The sequence below is a fragment of the Sebastes umbrosus genome, chromosome 16 (genome assembly GCF_015220745.1).
Source record: "Sebastes umbrosus isolate fSebUmb1 chromosome 16, fSebUmb1.pri, whole genome shotgun sequence".
In the NCBI taxonomy this organism is placed as follows: domain Eukaryota; kingdom Metazoa; phylum Chordata; class Actinopteri; order Perciformes; family Sebastidae; genus Sebastes; species Sebastes umbrosus.
In genome coordinates, this window is record NC_051284.1 from 25,995,896 (window position 1) to 26,012,494 (window position 16,599).

Genomic DNA, 16,599 nt, shown 5'->3' on the forward strand with positions numbered 1-16,599 from the left:
TTTTAAACCTTCTCGTCTGACAGCGATTAGCCGGGTCTGCAGAGGTGTGAAAACGGGCAGAGCTTCAACTTCTTTCTTCAAATAACTACTTGAATTACATGTTTACTGCTGAGTTGCTGCAATTTGCCTCTGTGCTGGCAGAGTTTAGAGTTAATGTGTTTTCAGAACAGAAACAAGAGGAGAACCAAAAATGACCAAAATCTGAATGAAGTTCTGCAAATATATGATGATAGATGGACTCTTCCTTTTCATCACTTGTTTTTTTGTAGTCTGCTTATTGATCAATAAGCACCAATTTCTCTGAGAGATTATATTTTGGCCTTAAAGGGATAGTTAAGGTGTTTTGAAGTGGGGTTGTATGAGGTACTTGTATATAATCAGTGTATTACCTAAAGTAGATGACGGTTGGCACGTCCCCAGTTTGGAGAGACAGACAGGAGATACCGCAAAGAAGCAAAGCCATGTACTGCTGTGGACGGGGGCAGCAGCAAAATGTATTTTAGACACTTAAAAGAAAGGCTCACCTAAAAAAATCAACATCAGCTTAAGTGTACGCTATATTTAGAATATTTTATCTTGCGGTGAGATATCTATACAGTCTATGTTTCCAACAGGGAAATGAAACCGTTATCTATGCTCTCTTCCAAGCCACCAGACTCCATTGCAAAAAAAATGTAATTTTACCTCGCAGAACGCGAGAGTTGCTGGTCTACCGCTGCCTCGATCGGTTAGTTTGTTTGTGTTATTGTGTGATTTTGGTTAGTTTGGATTCACCAAAGTCACACAATAGCACAAACAAACTAACTTATTGAGGCAGCGATTGACCAGCATCTCCTGTTCTCCCCTGCAAAGTAAAATTACTGTTTTTTTCAATGGACTCTGGTTGCTTTGGCGAGAGCAGAGATGGATACAACGGCTTCAGTTCCCAGTCAGAAAGGGCTGTCTGACGGCAAGTTAAAGCGGTGAAAATATTCTAAATATAGCGTACACTTAAACTGATAATGATTTTTTTCGATGGCTAAAATATGTTTTGCTGCTGCCCCCATCCACAGCAGTACATTACTTTGCTGCGGTGCTGGTACTCCTGTCTCTTTCTCTAAACTGGGGGCTTTCCTACTGTAGGTAATACACTGACTATGGATAAGTACCTCATACAACCCCACTTCAAAGCACCCGAACTATCCCTTTAACACTCATACACACAGCTGTGCACACAGAGGGAGACACACACACATCCTTTTTTCTCTTGAATGTAAAATATGCAGTTGTCGCTCTGCAAATAGAATTTAAACATCATCCTTATTCTTAAAGTCTGTGTTTCTGTGTTAAAGACAGACTGCAAAGTTTCAAATCCTCTCTGTTAAGAACATCTGGACAGTGACACAGAGTGTTTTTCTTTCCACTCTGGATGTTGTTTATGTGAAGAGCTGAACTCCAGCGCTACTTCCTGTTTCTTCATTAATCTGTGCTCTGTCTAACAACCTCACCTCCACCCTCCGTCCCCTCCCTGACCTCCTCTCCTCCACGCAGACATTGTGGGCACTGCCCGTCCGGACGAGAAGGCCATCATGACCTACGTCTCTAGCTTCTACCACGCCTTCTCCGGCGCCCAGAAGGTATCCTGGATGCAGCGTCTCCTTCCTCTTCCTCTTCCTCTTCCTCTTCCTCTTCCTCTCCTCCTCTCGTCCCTCGTTTCTCCTAACAGTGCCCTTCTTCTTTTCTGCAGTGCACAACGCCCCCTGCAGGGGTCACTCTCCTTCACTTTCCGCATGGTTCACGCCACCAAAATGCATGATGGGACGACACTTCTGTTCTTAGAGGCGATGAGCACAAGTGCATCTCCAGTCTACCTCGTTTGTTACGGCGCCGCAGGCCGGCGAATTCGCCCCTAATTAGGGTTTTTGGTTCCGCTGAACAGCAGCTCAGCGGAGTGGGAGGTGCGGCGAAGTTAGTCTGATAAATGATGATGATTGCCTGTGATAAAAGCCACGGCTGCTGACGGAGAGAAACAAATTAGCCTGAAGTGTTGCATGCTGGGGGGAGACGTAACCGTTTAGATGGATGGTTATGTTCAGCCTTGAGAGTGACGGCTTAAATGGAGGGTGGAGGAATGAGTGAAATTAAAACGGGCACTTCAAAGCAGTCTTTTAATTTTAATGGATATGCGCCGTCTGTTTCCTTGTTCCTCTGCAAGAAAGACGTGTTGTATCGGACTTTTCTCTACTGTATAATGAATGATTGTCTCTTAGTCTGACGGCTACCTTGAAGCACAGCGGGAACTCTGAGATTGTGCTGCTGCGCCTCCTTTCTCAGAGGAGCAGAGCATCACAAAGCAGACATTATATAAGAGTCAGGTTCATTCGAGAGGCCCAGCAGCAGAGAGAGCGTTTCAACACAGCTGTGTTTAAGCAACGCAGATAAGAAAATGTCTGTGTTTATAACCGGAGAGCGGTGAGAGGCGTGGCCTGCCTCACTGAGAGCACAGCTGGACTCTGTTGCATTACAGATCTGAGAGCTGATGGCTGCTTCTTCAATTAAAACTTGACTAAGTTTAGTTACAAAAGACAAAGTTTAAAAGTTCAGAAAGTTCCTCCCTCCAAACAAAATTAATGATTACAGAAAACTGTAACTTTGGTCTCTGTTTGACTGAATTCATCCTCCATATTTTATATATTATATATATTTAATATATTATATATATTTTATATATTATATATATTTTATATATTAGATATTTGATATCAAATCTCTGGTTGTATTTTTGGATGAACTTCTAGAGGCTTCAATGTGTTCATTTATTTAAACTACATCTTGAGCTGAGCCAGAGCTTCCCAGCTACTTAAACTGTACGTACATATTAAAGGGATAGTTCGGGTGCTTTGAAGTGGGGTTGTATGAGCTACTTATCTATAGTCAGTGTATTACCTACAGTAGATGACGGTCGGCACGCCCCCCCATCCCTTTAATACATTAAAAAAAAACTTTATTTTCACTATGTCCGCTGACTTCCCACTTTAAATTCAGTCACATTCATCCTAATATTTTTAAGGGTGAAATTGAGATTTCCTTAAAATCAAACCAACTCAAAGACGACCTTCTAGGTAGACCGGAGATGGCTTGTGCTCCAGCTGTTGCCTCCTCTTGTGATTGCGCCCCCTGCTGGCCCTTTTGTCTCTGCACTCTTTTACTCTTGTGCATTTTTTTCTCTTCTCTGTCGTCTCTCCCCGTCCTCTGTTCCCTGGGCAGATATCATTAGCACCTTGAGGCCAGATGAGAAGGCCGTCATGACTTATGTGTCGTGTTACTACCACGCGTTCTCAGGCAAGCAGAAGGTGAGAAATTAAATGAAAAAAAAAAAAGAAAATCTCCAAACGATAACTGGTTATCTGCCAAAGCAGTCGTTTTTGGCATCATTCACTTGTTGGCTGCTAACATTTGACTCTACAACACTGTATGACACCAAAAATGACAATATCAGGCTATAAAATACCTTAATAAAATGTCTTTATGAAGGTTGATGGCAGACAGACAAAGTTAGAGCTTAGCTGGTGAACATAGCGGAGACTTTAGCAGCTGAAGAAACAGATATTTTTCTCGGTTGTTGGTGGAAAGCAGACCAGAGCTAAAAGGAGAGTGAATATTAAACTAACATTCATCAGCTGGACACAAACACGTCTCCAAATGAATGATTATGTTCCTCCGTAACTACTGGATATGATATGTAAATAAGCGACTGTATTTCTGGTCGACTCCAGCTCATTTTAAAACATTAACCAGCCCAAGAAACACACATTTTACATTACTGACATCTCCAAGTAGAGCTGGTGAACTATTTATGTGTGTTGAATTATGACTTCATACATTTTTCTAGCGGGTGGCCCCGGTGGGAAACCGAACCCTCCGTTATTCAGCACCTCCTTATCGGCCCTCTCTCAGCAGCGTATTGATCCTCGATAAAGCACGCAACCTTTCTGCCAGCGAGACGTTCTTACACTCTCCGTGGAATACATTATGCCAAATCCTCTACAGAGGTCTCTGCAGAGAATAATAGAGACTTATCACACACACACAGGATATCCGCTAAGCCTGCTGTACTTAAAATCTTTATTAGGATCCACTTCTTAATGGAGCTGTTGAACCTCCCGAGGAGCAGGAGTCCGGAAACCACCGCAGGCTGGCTCACGGTTTAACAGCGCTGGCACGGAGCGACTCCTCCTCCGTCTAACACGTCTAACACCTCAGACTGTAGTTTCACCCTCCAGGGCGCAAATCTCCCCATAAACACCATCACTCCTACGTTTCCTCGTTGGCCTGACGTGGACTTAAAAATCCTCAATTTACCTTTACAAAGAATAAAGCGTCACAGTTAGCACCAGTTTGTGCTTCTTATGTATTATTTGTGCAATTCATTTAAGTCACAAAGATAAATCTGATGATCTGGTTACAGTTACAAAATAAGGTCGACAATGTTGGAAAGCTAGCATCATTTGAAAGGAGCATCGCCTCAGGAGCTCCATCTAAACCCACACCCTCCACTCGGGGCTCCTTCCAAGGCAACGCCCCCCCACACACACATGCACGAGCACCGCCGCATCGTAACTACTTCACAGACACAGAGCGGAGAGAGGACCTCAACTCAACAACACTACCTCATGACAAGTAACCACGGCAGTGCTATTTTTGGCGTAGTGAGTTTTCTCTTCCATTCTCCAGTAAACGTGCGCCGGCGACGCGCTTTGAGTTCAGGCTGGTGCACGCCAAGGGTAAAGTACGAGCAGGGAGGCATCTGATTGGTTCTTTCCAAGCGGACAGCGAGGCAGTGATTGGTAGACGTTTTTACAGGATTACAGCAGCTACAGATGACGGCTCTTTTCCGGCCCTTTTTCAGAGCTCATCAGTAATGGATCGCTGTCGGGGTGTAAAGATCATTTCAACCAATATAACAAATAGTGAAGACTGGAGAACATCATCAACCCTGCCTTTAAGCACAGCTTTTTCCCGCTGCCCCCAAGTGGCAAAAAAATATGTTATTGCAAGTTTTAGTGCATAAATAAAATATAAAACTTATTTGATGGCTCGTCAAAAAAGTCTATGACCTGAGGATTTTTAAAAGCTGGATAAATGTACCTGTTAATATAACATTTTAATTTTTACATATAGATCAAGCCAGGGGATGTCACAAAAAAATTTACAGAATTTAATGATACTAGAAATAATTTGAAAACTGCCGTAAGCGTTAAAAGACCTTCTAAGTTTTTGAAAGATCATCAGATATTAAAGAACCTGCTCTGCTCTGTGATTAAACATAACACATGAGAGGATCAGACTAGAGCTACTGTAACTTTGGCTTCACAGATCGACTGTAAGATAGTTTTCACCTTCATCAATCCTTCCACTGTCCTCTCTCCGCTGCCTCTGATGTCAGGACGAAGTAATCCACGAGAGAGCTCCTGGCTGTCGGCGCTGTCAGTAAACAGGCCCAGCCTGCAAACATTTGCTCACAGAAGCACGACCTGCACATCCTGGCTCTCCTTTTAAGGCAGCCGGTGGAGCCCCCCGGAGCATGTCTCCGACCGAGCCAACTTTCCCCCGTGATCTTTAGACAAAGGAGGCTGGAAGTCGTCCTATGTGGCGGGGACGCCAGTCTCTGAGCTATGAGACGTGGGTGGGAGGGAGGTTTGAGTCCGTACGCTCTAAAAGGACACTGCCGCAAGGTTATACCGCCTTTTAGATCAATTAATTTCCTAATCGATAATGGTGCAGTTTGGGTTCATGACAGTTGCACATGGATTTATTTTAACTTCAACATACTGCTGCAAACTTTTAGCTGAATTTGCAACATTTCTGAGCTTAAATCTGCAGCATATATTCCAGACTTTGTGCATGATGCTCCTCTCTGTTCTCTGCTCCTTTCCTGACCACATTTACTCATCTTGAACCCAACGGGTTAACTGACTTCATGTTGTCATGGAAACTCTTCTTCGCTCATGCATTGCCGGTCCGGTGATGAAGACTGACGGGCCAATGTTGAGGAAGTGCTGTGTCATGGATGAGCCCCTCTTTATCCCCACTGGGATGCTTTTATTCTCCCGTTCCCTCCTGAGTCTCTGGATGTACTGTAGGCTGAGATAACACGCTGTTCTCTGCTGCTCTATAAAAAGACTGTTGGTGCTCCTACACCTGACGACAGCTACTATAGGACACAGTATGGAAGCAGACATTATACACATTCTGGTGCAGACAGTATTACAGAGAGGTAACATCACATACAGTAGCTGTCCTGTTGTTACCTGCTTGCAGCGTTGCTGATGATCTATCGCTTCATCCCAAAAATGAGTCCTGTGGGAAATCTCGGAGTGCTCGTGTAGGCGGAGTAGATGGATGGATGCAGGTTTAATGACGGAAACAAATGTAAATGTAGAAATACTCCATTACGAGTAAATGTCCTGCATTAAATGTTCTGCTTGAGTAAAAGTACAGACGAATCAGCAGCAAAACAGTCCTGGTACTGATCTATTATTATATATGACGTTAGTAGAATTCTGACAGATCAAAGTGTGAGTAGCATTTTACTTTTACAGCAGGTCAAAGGAGCTACAGTACTACTTAATATACAGTTAGTTAGTTCAGTCCAGTGGTTCTCAACCTGAGGGTCGAGCCCCCTCCAAGGGTCAGAAGAAGAGGCCTTTTAGTAGCTCACCTGGTAGCGTGGGCGCCCCATGAGTCCTTAGCAGCGGACCAAGTTTGAATCCGACCCGCAGCCCTCTGACCCCTCTGTCTCCCTATTTCCTGTCCATCTTCTGCTGTGGGTTACTATATTAAAGATCCCCAATCTTTATAAAAAATAGGGACACAAGAAAAATCGGAGGGGTCGTGAGGTGATTAATGCGGTAGTAAAGAAGCAAAAAATTCTGCCACACAAATTATTTTTTGGGGAAATTGGACGACAGTTTAGCTTTAGAGGTGAAAACATCTGAAATGTGGCCCAAACTACACTGTGCTTTTTGTGTACGAGGTCACAAGCCAAAAGCGTTGGGGGCCGCTGGTTTAATCTTTAACAATATGTTATATTTGATTAGATCATTATATGTTTTGTTTTTGTTTTTTTAAAGGGGACATATCATGAAAAGCTCAACTTTTTACTGCTTGTGCTCAAACATTTGGGTTTCTGGAGTACCTACCAACCCACAAACTGTGAAATAAGAAAACATGTGATTCAGATTTGGCTCCCCTTTCTATGTCACATACAGGCTCATTAGAATATATCTCCCACAGCTGGAGAACTAACTTTGCAAAGGTGCACCATATTTTTCAGAGCAGACTGGGTTTTTTTTCTTAAAGAGACAGGTGCTAAAATGGAGCGTTTCAGACAGAGGGTGAATACAGGTATATGCAGACAGACAGTATTTAATGTTACATTAAAGCATGTAAAGATGTTTTAGTATAAAGTATGAACTTGGAAATGTGCATGATATGTTCCCTTTAAATATGAAATATCTGAAAAGTAACTACTAAATACAGCTGTAATATAAAAATAGGGGTGTAAAAAGCACAATATTTGTCATGTAGTGAAGTAGAAGAATAAAGTAGCATAAAATGGAAATACTTCCGTAAAGTACAGATACAGTCCCTCAAAATTATATTTACATTCACCACTAAACATAAATCACTTTAACGTCACAGCACAGAACAAAACGTGCTCTGGGTCTCACATTGTTTCCGTCATCTTGCAGGCAGAGACGGCGGCCAACAGGATCTGCAAGGTGCTGGCTGTCAACCAGGAGAATGAGCAGCTGATGGAGGACTATGAGAAGCTGGCCAGTGATGTGAGCACTCCCCGATTCTTCCTATAATTGTCCTGCACCTCCTCTGCCCTTCTGTCTCCCTCCTCTCCTTATTAAGCCGCTCCCTCTCCTCCCAGCACCCGGGGGTGCGTGTGCTCGGTGCAGGTGCAGGTGCAGGTCAGGACCGCAGACAGGCTAGACGTGATAGACAGGCAGTCAGGAAACACTGATGGTGTGAGGCATAAAAGAGAAACTTGCTAGTTATCTTCTGTGTTTTTTCCTGTTTTAGCTCATTTACAATGAACTGTAAATAATTTTTCTTCAAATAATTTACCGAAGCATTAATTTTTAGATTGATTAACTATTTTTACCATCTAGGAAGCCTTTGGTTTTCAGTTCATAACTATTTTGCAACTATATTAGATGATTTATTATTTATTTAAAGTGATTTATGAAGCAACAAATAGTTCCAGCCAGCAGATATTAGCTTCTCAAAGATACTGTATATTTGTATTGCTGCATATATCGGCCGCTAAATAACAAGAAATGACTGTAGAGAAATCCAAAAGTTTTGTTTTGTAGTTTTGAAACGGTGTCACTATTTTTAAACTGTAAAATGTCTCGCTCAGTACATAACTTACACAATTCTTTTAGAACCTAAATTCGTTACGTGTTTATCCAAAATAATAATAATAAGCTGATATATCTTTATTGGATAAGCCTAAAATCTTAAATTTTCTTATCTAAAAAACTCTAAAATGTTATGTTTATGATGAAAAATGGTCGGCAACATTATAAAATAACAAAGAAATTTTACTAAATGGGATAAAACATGCAAAAACACAGGTATGGTCCTTTTTAAATGAGCCATAAAATGTTCTTAGAGTTAAATTCGATTGCAAGAAATGAGCAACGAACCAGTTAGCTAACCAATGATCTCAACCTGTATTCTTCTCTCCCTCATTTCACACATTAATTACATCGACTCCACCTCATTTATTTCCCTCTTCCTTTTATATGCATGGTTCTCCTTTGCATTTCCATTTTCTTCCCTTGAATGTTTCTCTTCCATCTCCTCTCTCTTATTCTCACCCTTCAACACACACACACACACATGCACCACCACCTCCATCACCACCCAGCTGTTGGAGTGGATCCGTCGCACCATCCCCTGGCTGGAGAACCGCCTGCCGGAGAACACCATGCAGGCCATGCAGCAGAAGCTGGAGGACTTCAGAGATTACCGCCGCCAACACAAGCCGCCCAAAGTGCAGGAGAAGTGCCAGCTGGAGATCAACTTCAACACCCTGCAGACCAAGCTGAGGCTCAGCAACAGGCCCGCCTTCATGCCCTCGGAGGGGAAGATGGTCTCGGTGGGTCTCCCAAATAAAACACATACATTCTCTCAGAAAAGTTTGAGAGTCAAACCTCTGACTGTGAAACTTTCTTGCAATTGTGATGAGCGTCTGTGGCCAAAGAGTTACCTCACCTTACATTAATCATGTAGGTACACGATGCCAGGGAACATTTGATCCGTGTCTCACTTGGTTGCTTTAAAATGTCCATCTACAGCACAGCTCAGATACGGCCGAGAGTATCGATACCTTTAATCTGGAGAAGATGTCGCCTCCAAAACCTGGTTAACTAATTACTGAAATTAAATATAGTTTCTTTTCTGCACTCTAATATTTTAATTTACAAATATATGACGTGGATAATTGCAAACAAAACATACAATTTGCAAATATTTCACAACTTTATATTTATTTTTAATAACTTCCATCCAATTTAAAGCTGCGATAATCAATATTTTTATATTAACAATGGATCAAATGACTGAGTGTAATGTGACAGGATGCACTTGTAGAGATGAACTTGCAGAAAGTGATCACCCGACTCTGCAGACTCTATGTTGTGTTACAGCGTCTTTCAGCTCATTCTTTTGTATTTACGTCCCAAAACTTTTCTTCTTCAATAAGACAGCTCTCATCAGCGTTGTCTTCAGACGCAACACGCACTAAAAAAAATCCACTGTACACTAACGACAGATAAAGTTAATAATGTTAGTTAATATTTTTCTCAGGAGTTAATAGAGGGCTAAACCAGATAAAACAGAGCTAAAAGGAGAGTTAATATTGGACTTGCATTCATCAAACACAACGCTTGATGTGTAAATAATAACCATATCAACTTAAAAAGTGATGATTTGTCAACATTCACAGCTTGTTTCCGCTGCCCCCAAGTGGCCAAAAAATCTTTGAAAGCAGGTTTAACTTTAGTAATTGTGTTTTGTCAACAGCATAAACTTGTACAATAAAAAGTGAGAGCACAGAAAAAACACCAACAGGAAGGTTGTTTTTTGGGTTTGCACGCCTACTTTACACGTGATGCCATTCTTATGTTTGTTTCTCCTCCTCTGTTTCTGAGTAAATTCTCAGGTATTGTCTCCTCTGCCTCGTACAGGACATTAACAACGCGTGGGGGAATCTAGAGGGAGCGGAGAAGGGCTATGAAGAATGGCTCCTCAATGAGATCCGCAGGCTGGAACGACTCGACCACCTGGCGGAGAAATTCCGCCAGAAAGCAGCGATCCACGAAGCCTGGACTGAAGGTACTGAAAGGAGAAATACTCACTGTCTGAATATGAAGATCAAGCTCCTGTGTTTTAGCCTCATATGCCTTAAGCTGGCTGTTAAAGGCCAGCTTGCCTATTATGTAATTCTCCTTTGTTTTGGTATCACTTAACAAGCATTATAAACAGATTTGAGATACATCTTGGCTTCACTGGTTCATTTTCTGCGTCTCCCCCTGCAGGTAAGGAGGAAATGCTGCAGAAGCACGACTTCGAGACGGCCTCTCTGTCGGAGATCAAGGCCCTGCTGAAGAAACACGAGGCCTTTGAGAGCGACCTGGCTGCACATCAGGACCGCGTGGAGCAGATCGCCGCCATCGCACAGGAGTTAAAGTAAGACGTGATAAACAGGAGTCAGGATATAAAGGATGAAATAGAGTAGGTTGAGGTCTGTTCTTCCATGGCTGTGTCTCTATCTCACTTTTTATTGTAGTTCGTGGTGATCTTAAATGGTATTCAGTCATTTATTATCTTCAGAATATTCATCATAAACATCAAAAGTCTCTCTGTTAAGTTCTGGTTCACTTAATCTGCAGATGTAAATGATGAAACACTAAAAAAGTCAAACTTTATTTATATAGCACATTTAAAAACAACCTCAGTTGACTAAAGTGCTGAACATGTGCATAATAAAATGAATACAAAGCAAGAAACGACAAGAATAAAAGAGTAAAAACAATAAATATAATGTGCACATAACAGCAGTAAAAGAATTGCAGCACAACAGAAGATAAACTTAATCTGACGCCAAAGAGAAGTGGTGAAAAAGAGGAACACAAACAGAGCGAGTGACTCTTCAGGGGTTTATAGAAAAGTCTCACACCATTTAAAAAAAAGACAAAAACAAAGACACAGCAGGATCAGAAAGGCATTAAAGTGCATCGAAGACAGAAAACAACCAAATGAATAATGTAAATGGAGACTGCGGTGATGCAGGTGATGATAACGACTCTCTCGTTCCCTCGTCTGTTTGTGCTCCAGTGAGCTGGACTACTACGACTCCCCCAGCGTAAACGCTCGCTGCCAGCGGATCTGTGACCAGTGGGACGCGCTGGGAGCTCTGACCCACAAACGCAACGAGGCTCTGCAGGTGAGATGAAGTTTAGAAAAGAGGATTAAAGACAAACAACGTCACTGAAGAGTTTCTAAACTTTTGAAATTACTTTGTTATCCCTGTTTTTTTAAGTTCCCTCGTTGGAGCTGGTTAAAGCAGAAATAATTACACATTTAGAGATGAAAGTGGTCTCGCTCACAGTGAGAGGCTGTGGAGAGATTTGATTTTTGGGATTCCCGCTGGCCTTGAAAATCCTTTTAAGTTTGGAGATTTTAGATTTTTTTTATTTGTGAAAATACAGTATGACCCCCAAATCCATCCGTGTCTGCCCCAGCTCTCTAAGATCAAGAATGAAATGAAGCTTCAGTGAATTCTTGAACTTCTCCCAACGAGACTTCCTTTAAAAAGCCTGTGAGTCTGTGTGGTAACCTCGTTGTTTTTTTATGCTCAACAGAGAACTGAGAAGCTGCTGGAAACCATCGACCAACTGTACCTTGAGTTTGCCAAAAGAGCGGCTCCGTTCAACAACTGGATGGAGGGCGCCATGGAGGACCTGCAGGACACCTTCATCGTCCACACCATCGAGGAAATCCAGGTGAGCTCAGAGAGGAAGAACGGAGGAGAACTTTATTCCCCATAGCATCATTAAAGGTAGTAACATGCAGCATGTGAACAGTTGTGGGGTTAAGCTAACATTTACCGGACAGATATGAGAGTGATATCGATCTTTTCATCCAACTCTCGACAAAAAAGCGGATAAACGTATTTCCCAAAATGTCAAATTAATCTTTAGCCCTTTAATGTTCTGCTCGATTGTGATTTTCATTGTTGTGTGTTTGTGTGTGTCAGGGATTAAGCACAGCCCACGAGCAGTTCAAAGCCACGCTGCCGGATGCCGACAAAGAGCGCCAGGCCATCCTGGGCATCCACAACGAGATCACCAAGATAGTGCAGACCTATCATGTGAACATGGCTGGCACCAACCCGTACACCACCATCAACCCGCAGGAGATCAACGGCAAATGGGACAAGGTAAGAAACATCAGTCACGAACGAGCCGGGAAATACACACCTCAAGATGTTTTTTACTGTTTATCCGAGGAAGATTTAATCCAGCAGTTTCATGTCTGCACGGTTCAGACACTTTGCTTTGATTTGTTGGTAAGAGAAGCAGAGAAGAGAACTTTGGGGTTTAGTGCTTTGCCTCAGGAAACTTTAACGGTAGTGGGATTTAGAAATTCAAAGCATTTGCCAGAATAAATGTTTAACAAACTTGTGAGGGACACAAACAAGCCTGTAAAAGCTTCCACCATCCATCAGTTAAACGTTACCTCAGGCCAGGCCAAGACTCTGCATAAGAGATTATGAATAAAATAAAAATTAAGTTTTGGCTGAGGCATTAACACAAGTCCTGAGACATAGAGAATATATCATGGAGAACAGTTGGGCAAAGAGCTAAGGGGCAGGAACAATTTTCATAAATTTTAACATTTTGACATTGTACAGCATTAAAAAATCTGAAATATAAACATATATATTATTGGAGACAGGAGGGTTTTTTTTAATTAGAAAGAGAGAAAAAAGATGAGAAAAGCAAATAAAAAAGTTTCCTTCGCTTCCAGTCTTTATGCTAAGCTAAGTTAGCTGGCAGATTTGTATTTACTTTACGGACATAAGTCCCTTTATATTCTCATCAAACTCTCGGCAAGAAAACACATAAACGTATCTAGTCTGTAGGATGTTGGAGCCTTAATGAGGCGGCTGTAGTTCTGGAGGTTGAGCGGGTCGTCCTTTAATCACAAGGTTGGTGGTTCGATCCCCGGCTCCTGCTGCATTCCTTGAGTGAGACAGTGGACCCCAAGTTACTCCTTGGGCGCTTCACAGCAGCTCTCTGCTCCTAAATGTTTGGATGGGTTAAATACAGGGGTCAAATTTCATGTATGTATGTGACGATCGTAATGAAGTTTAAGTGTAATGTTTGTCAGAAAATCTCAAATTTTACAACTTTTGCTTTTGATATTTTTGGCCCAGCTATCATCTCTTTAATGGAAGTTTAATCCACTCTATACACCCTGGTCTATGTGGGCTCTTAAAATGACATCGTAAGCCTGAATGATACAATAACACCTTTTACTGCAGCCCAAAACTGTGCCTTATTAACGGCACAAGAGTTTGTTTTTATATTTAAAACAGGAGCAAAATCCTGTTTTACAAAGTAAGTGAAATACTGTGGAGAGAATTCCAGTTTATACATCATCATTATGGGAAAAAGTAGAAACAAAATACATAATCTCTGGATGTTTCATTCTCCCGTCTTCACTAAAACCACATTAATAACACGTTTGTGTTTTCCGTGACTCTCTTCCTGCTGCAGGTCAGGCAGCTGGTGCCGCAGCGCGACCAGGCTCTGATCGAGGAACACGCCCGACAGCAGAACAACGAGCGTCTGCGCCGACAGTTCGCCAACCAGGCCAACGTCATCGGACCCTGGATCCAGACCAAGATGGAGGTAAGTGAGAGCAGAGCTGACAGTCACATGACCACGTTAGGAGTTCAGAATGAGGCCGGCGTGATTTCAGTGTGTTTTTATGTTGAGTTTAATCTTAAACTTCCTAGTCCAAGTTAAAAATTAGAAGTGGTAAAACTTTCTGACTCCAGTTTGAGGTCATTTTAATGTTTATCTCATCGGTCGCTGATCAAAAAATGATATTTATGTTTATAAAATTCTTTTAAACCGGCTGTGAAATGTGAAAACAGGCTGTTAATAGTCATAGTGGCATCACAAGATTTGCAGCGATATGTAACATATAGTAAAATACCTAAATTAGATATGATAAGAATGTGTCTGTATGACAGGTTTTTGTATATTCTTACCATGTCCTCCACTTTGCAACGACTCCTTCTCATTAAATAATCTGTATTTGTCTCTGCAGGAAATTGGCCGCATCTCGATCGAGATGCACGGCACCCTGGAGGACCAGCTGACGAACCTACGCCAGTACGAGAAGAGCATCGTCAACTACAAGCCAAAGATCGACCAGCTGGAGGGAGACCACCAGCTCATCCAGGAAGCCCTCATCTTCGACAACAAGCACACCAACTACACCATGGAGGTAAAACCTGGAGCCACGCTCTTCATAAATCACCACACATGACATTTATGTGTTGTTTTAAGTCAGATGGTCGAGGTTTGCCACAAAGAACAAAACAAAGGGAGGCAGGATGTTCAGACGACCACAGGAAAGTCTTTGAGAGTTTAATACTGAGCTTTGCTGACGTTGCAGTTTACCATCCAGTCTCCAGAGCACATTATTAACTCTTGGTCTCATCAGCCAAGTGCTGTAAAACCGTAAACCCCTGCCTGTCTGCCAGGAATCATTTTTACTGGCCAATAATTCATATGAATCTTGTTATTGAAATTCTGCACATCAACTGACCCATTTGCAAAGCTATTATGTAGGTGTGTGTGTCTACAATCAGCTTCTGTTGGGTTCAGAGACAAGAGCAGATTTAAAGTGTAAATGACGCATTTGTTATTTGTATTTATGCAAATTATATTTTTGTCTGCATCTCTTTATTTGCTGGCCATGTGCAGCCTTTCTGTTGTGGTTCAACCTACTTAACTATTCAGACAGAAGAAAAGCAGCAGTGATTCCAGACTGTTTTTGTCTGACGTACCCACATAAAATACTGTACCCCTTCGATAAATAGGCTGTGTGAATGTGAATCCATGCGAGGCATAGTGGTTGTTTTTCCCTGTTTTTCAGTAGGTTTCGTCCAGTTTGTGTTTGTACTACAACTACTGGCGAAAGCTGGACGTTTTAACCATTTATCCACTACTTTCCAGGGGTGTAACAACCCATCGATCTGGATCGATATATTGATTCAATGATCAATGATCCAATATATTGATGCAAAGTGAAAACATCCAAACATGTATCATCCTCTTTAAGATATGCCCTTATTTTGAAATTCTTCTTATTAAAAAGAATAGATTGTTTTTTTATTTAAATGTCTGGAAGAGCTCAGTAATACAACTGTCAAATTATATTTTAGGTGCTTTTTGTGAGTTTATATAAATGTAACTGATTGTGTTAAATACATGAAATATGATATTGTACTATATCGATCGCAGGCCCCTGAATTGAATTAAATTGAATCAAAATCGTGTCGTGGAATCAGCAAATATCGTATAATTGTCCCAAAGAATCAATATAGCATCGTTTTTTGCTAGCGTGCTAACTAGTTTCATGCACGCTCAATCACAAAACGTGTTGTTAAGGTGTTACATCTGAATAGCTGTGTGTTCATTTTCTCCCCAAACACAATATTGAATAGGTTATAGATCTATTCGTCAAATCATAATTTATATTTTTATGCCTCCACGCCACGTGAACGCGATATCTTAGGAACATCTGGAGGTCGTGTCTAGAAGGTTGGGGAAACTCTCGATATAGTTAAGGTTAGGCACTGATCTCGAATAGTGAGGATAGGTCGTCGTTGAACTGTCTTAAATGTGGACTCTATTTATACAGACATTTGACAGGGTTTCTGTATTGTCCTGATGTAGTAAAACCCCAGTTATCTGATCCTCCATGCAGGTTGAAACAAACTTCCAACCTCTGTTTAACCCAAAGCTAAAGCCCACTAAGACTCTTCTACTATCCATCTCCTCCTTCCCTAAACTTCCTCTACCTTTGTGTCTCTCTCTTCTCTGCAGCACATCCGTGTGGGCTGGGAGCAGCTACTCACCACCATCGCTCGCACCATCAACGAAATCGAGAACCAGGTCTTGACGCGAGACGCCAAGGGCATCAGCCAGGAGCAGCTGAACGAGTACCGGGCTTCCTTCAACCACTTCGACAGGGTCAGTATACGTACTGGGTTACGGTGCAGACACAGAGCAGCAGGCGACGAGAGGCGCTGTAGGTGGTACAACGCTCAGTTACAGTCAGCTGGAAACATAACGTACACATGGTGTCAAGTGAGAAATAGGTTAAGGTTAGAATACGTTTTTTTGTTATTAATGAAATGAAAGTGAACAAGAGTATTTTCTTATGTATTAACTTATGTATTTCCCAAAGTGTCAGACGTCTACTGCAGAAGTTCGGCACTTTGGGAAATACATA

The 16,599-nt window shown here is 41.9% G+C and overlaps 1 protein-coding gene across 5 annotated transcripts in view; it reads left to right on the plus strand.

Annotated features, from left to right (window-relative positions):
• The window catches only part of actn1 (actinin, alpha 1), a 67,560-nt gene that overhangs the window by 46,847 nt on the left and 4,114 nt on the right, over positions 1 to 16,599 (plus strand). For 3 of the 5 annotated variants that reach the window (XM_037747359.1, XM_037747355.1, XM_037747357.1), the window contains exons 8-18: positions 1,531 to 1,616; positions 7,734 to 7,826; positions 8,927 to 9,157; positions 10,248 to 10,395; positions 10,599 to 10,749; positions 11,398 to 11,506; positions 11,925 to 12,065; positions 12,320 to 12,502; positions 13,845 to 13,979; positions 14,404 to 14,583; positions 16,191 to 16,337. In XM_037747359.1, the coding sequence (XP_037603287.1) occupies positions 1,531 to 1,616; positions 7,734 to 7,826; positions 8,927 to 9,157; positions 10,248 to 10,395; positions 10,599 to 10,749; positions 11,398 to 11,506; positions 11,925 to 12,065; positions 12,320 to 12,502; positions 13,845 to 13,979; positions 14,404 to 14,583; positions 16,191 to 16,337 (1,604 nt within the window). Of the gene's footprint in view, positions 1 to 1,530; positions 1,617 to 3,246; positions 3,333 to 7,733; positions 7,827 to 8,926; positions 9,158 to 10,247; positions 10,396 to 10,598; positions 10,750 to 11,397; positions 11,507 to 11,924; positions 12,066 to 12,319; positions 12,503 to 13,844; positions 13,980 to 14,403; positions 14,584 to 16,190; positions 16,338 to 16,599 lie in introns of all 5 variants that reach the window. The other 2 variants (XM_037747356.1, XM_037747358.1) reach the window with 1 other exon arrangement.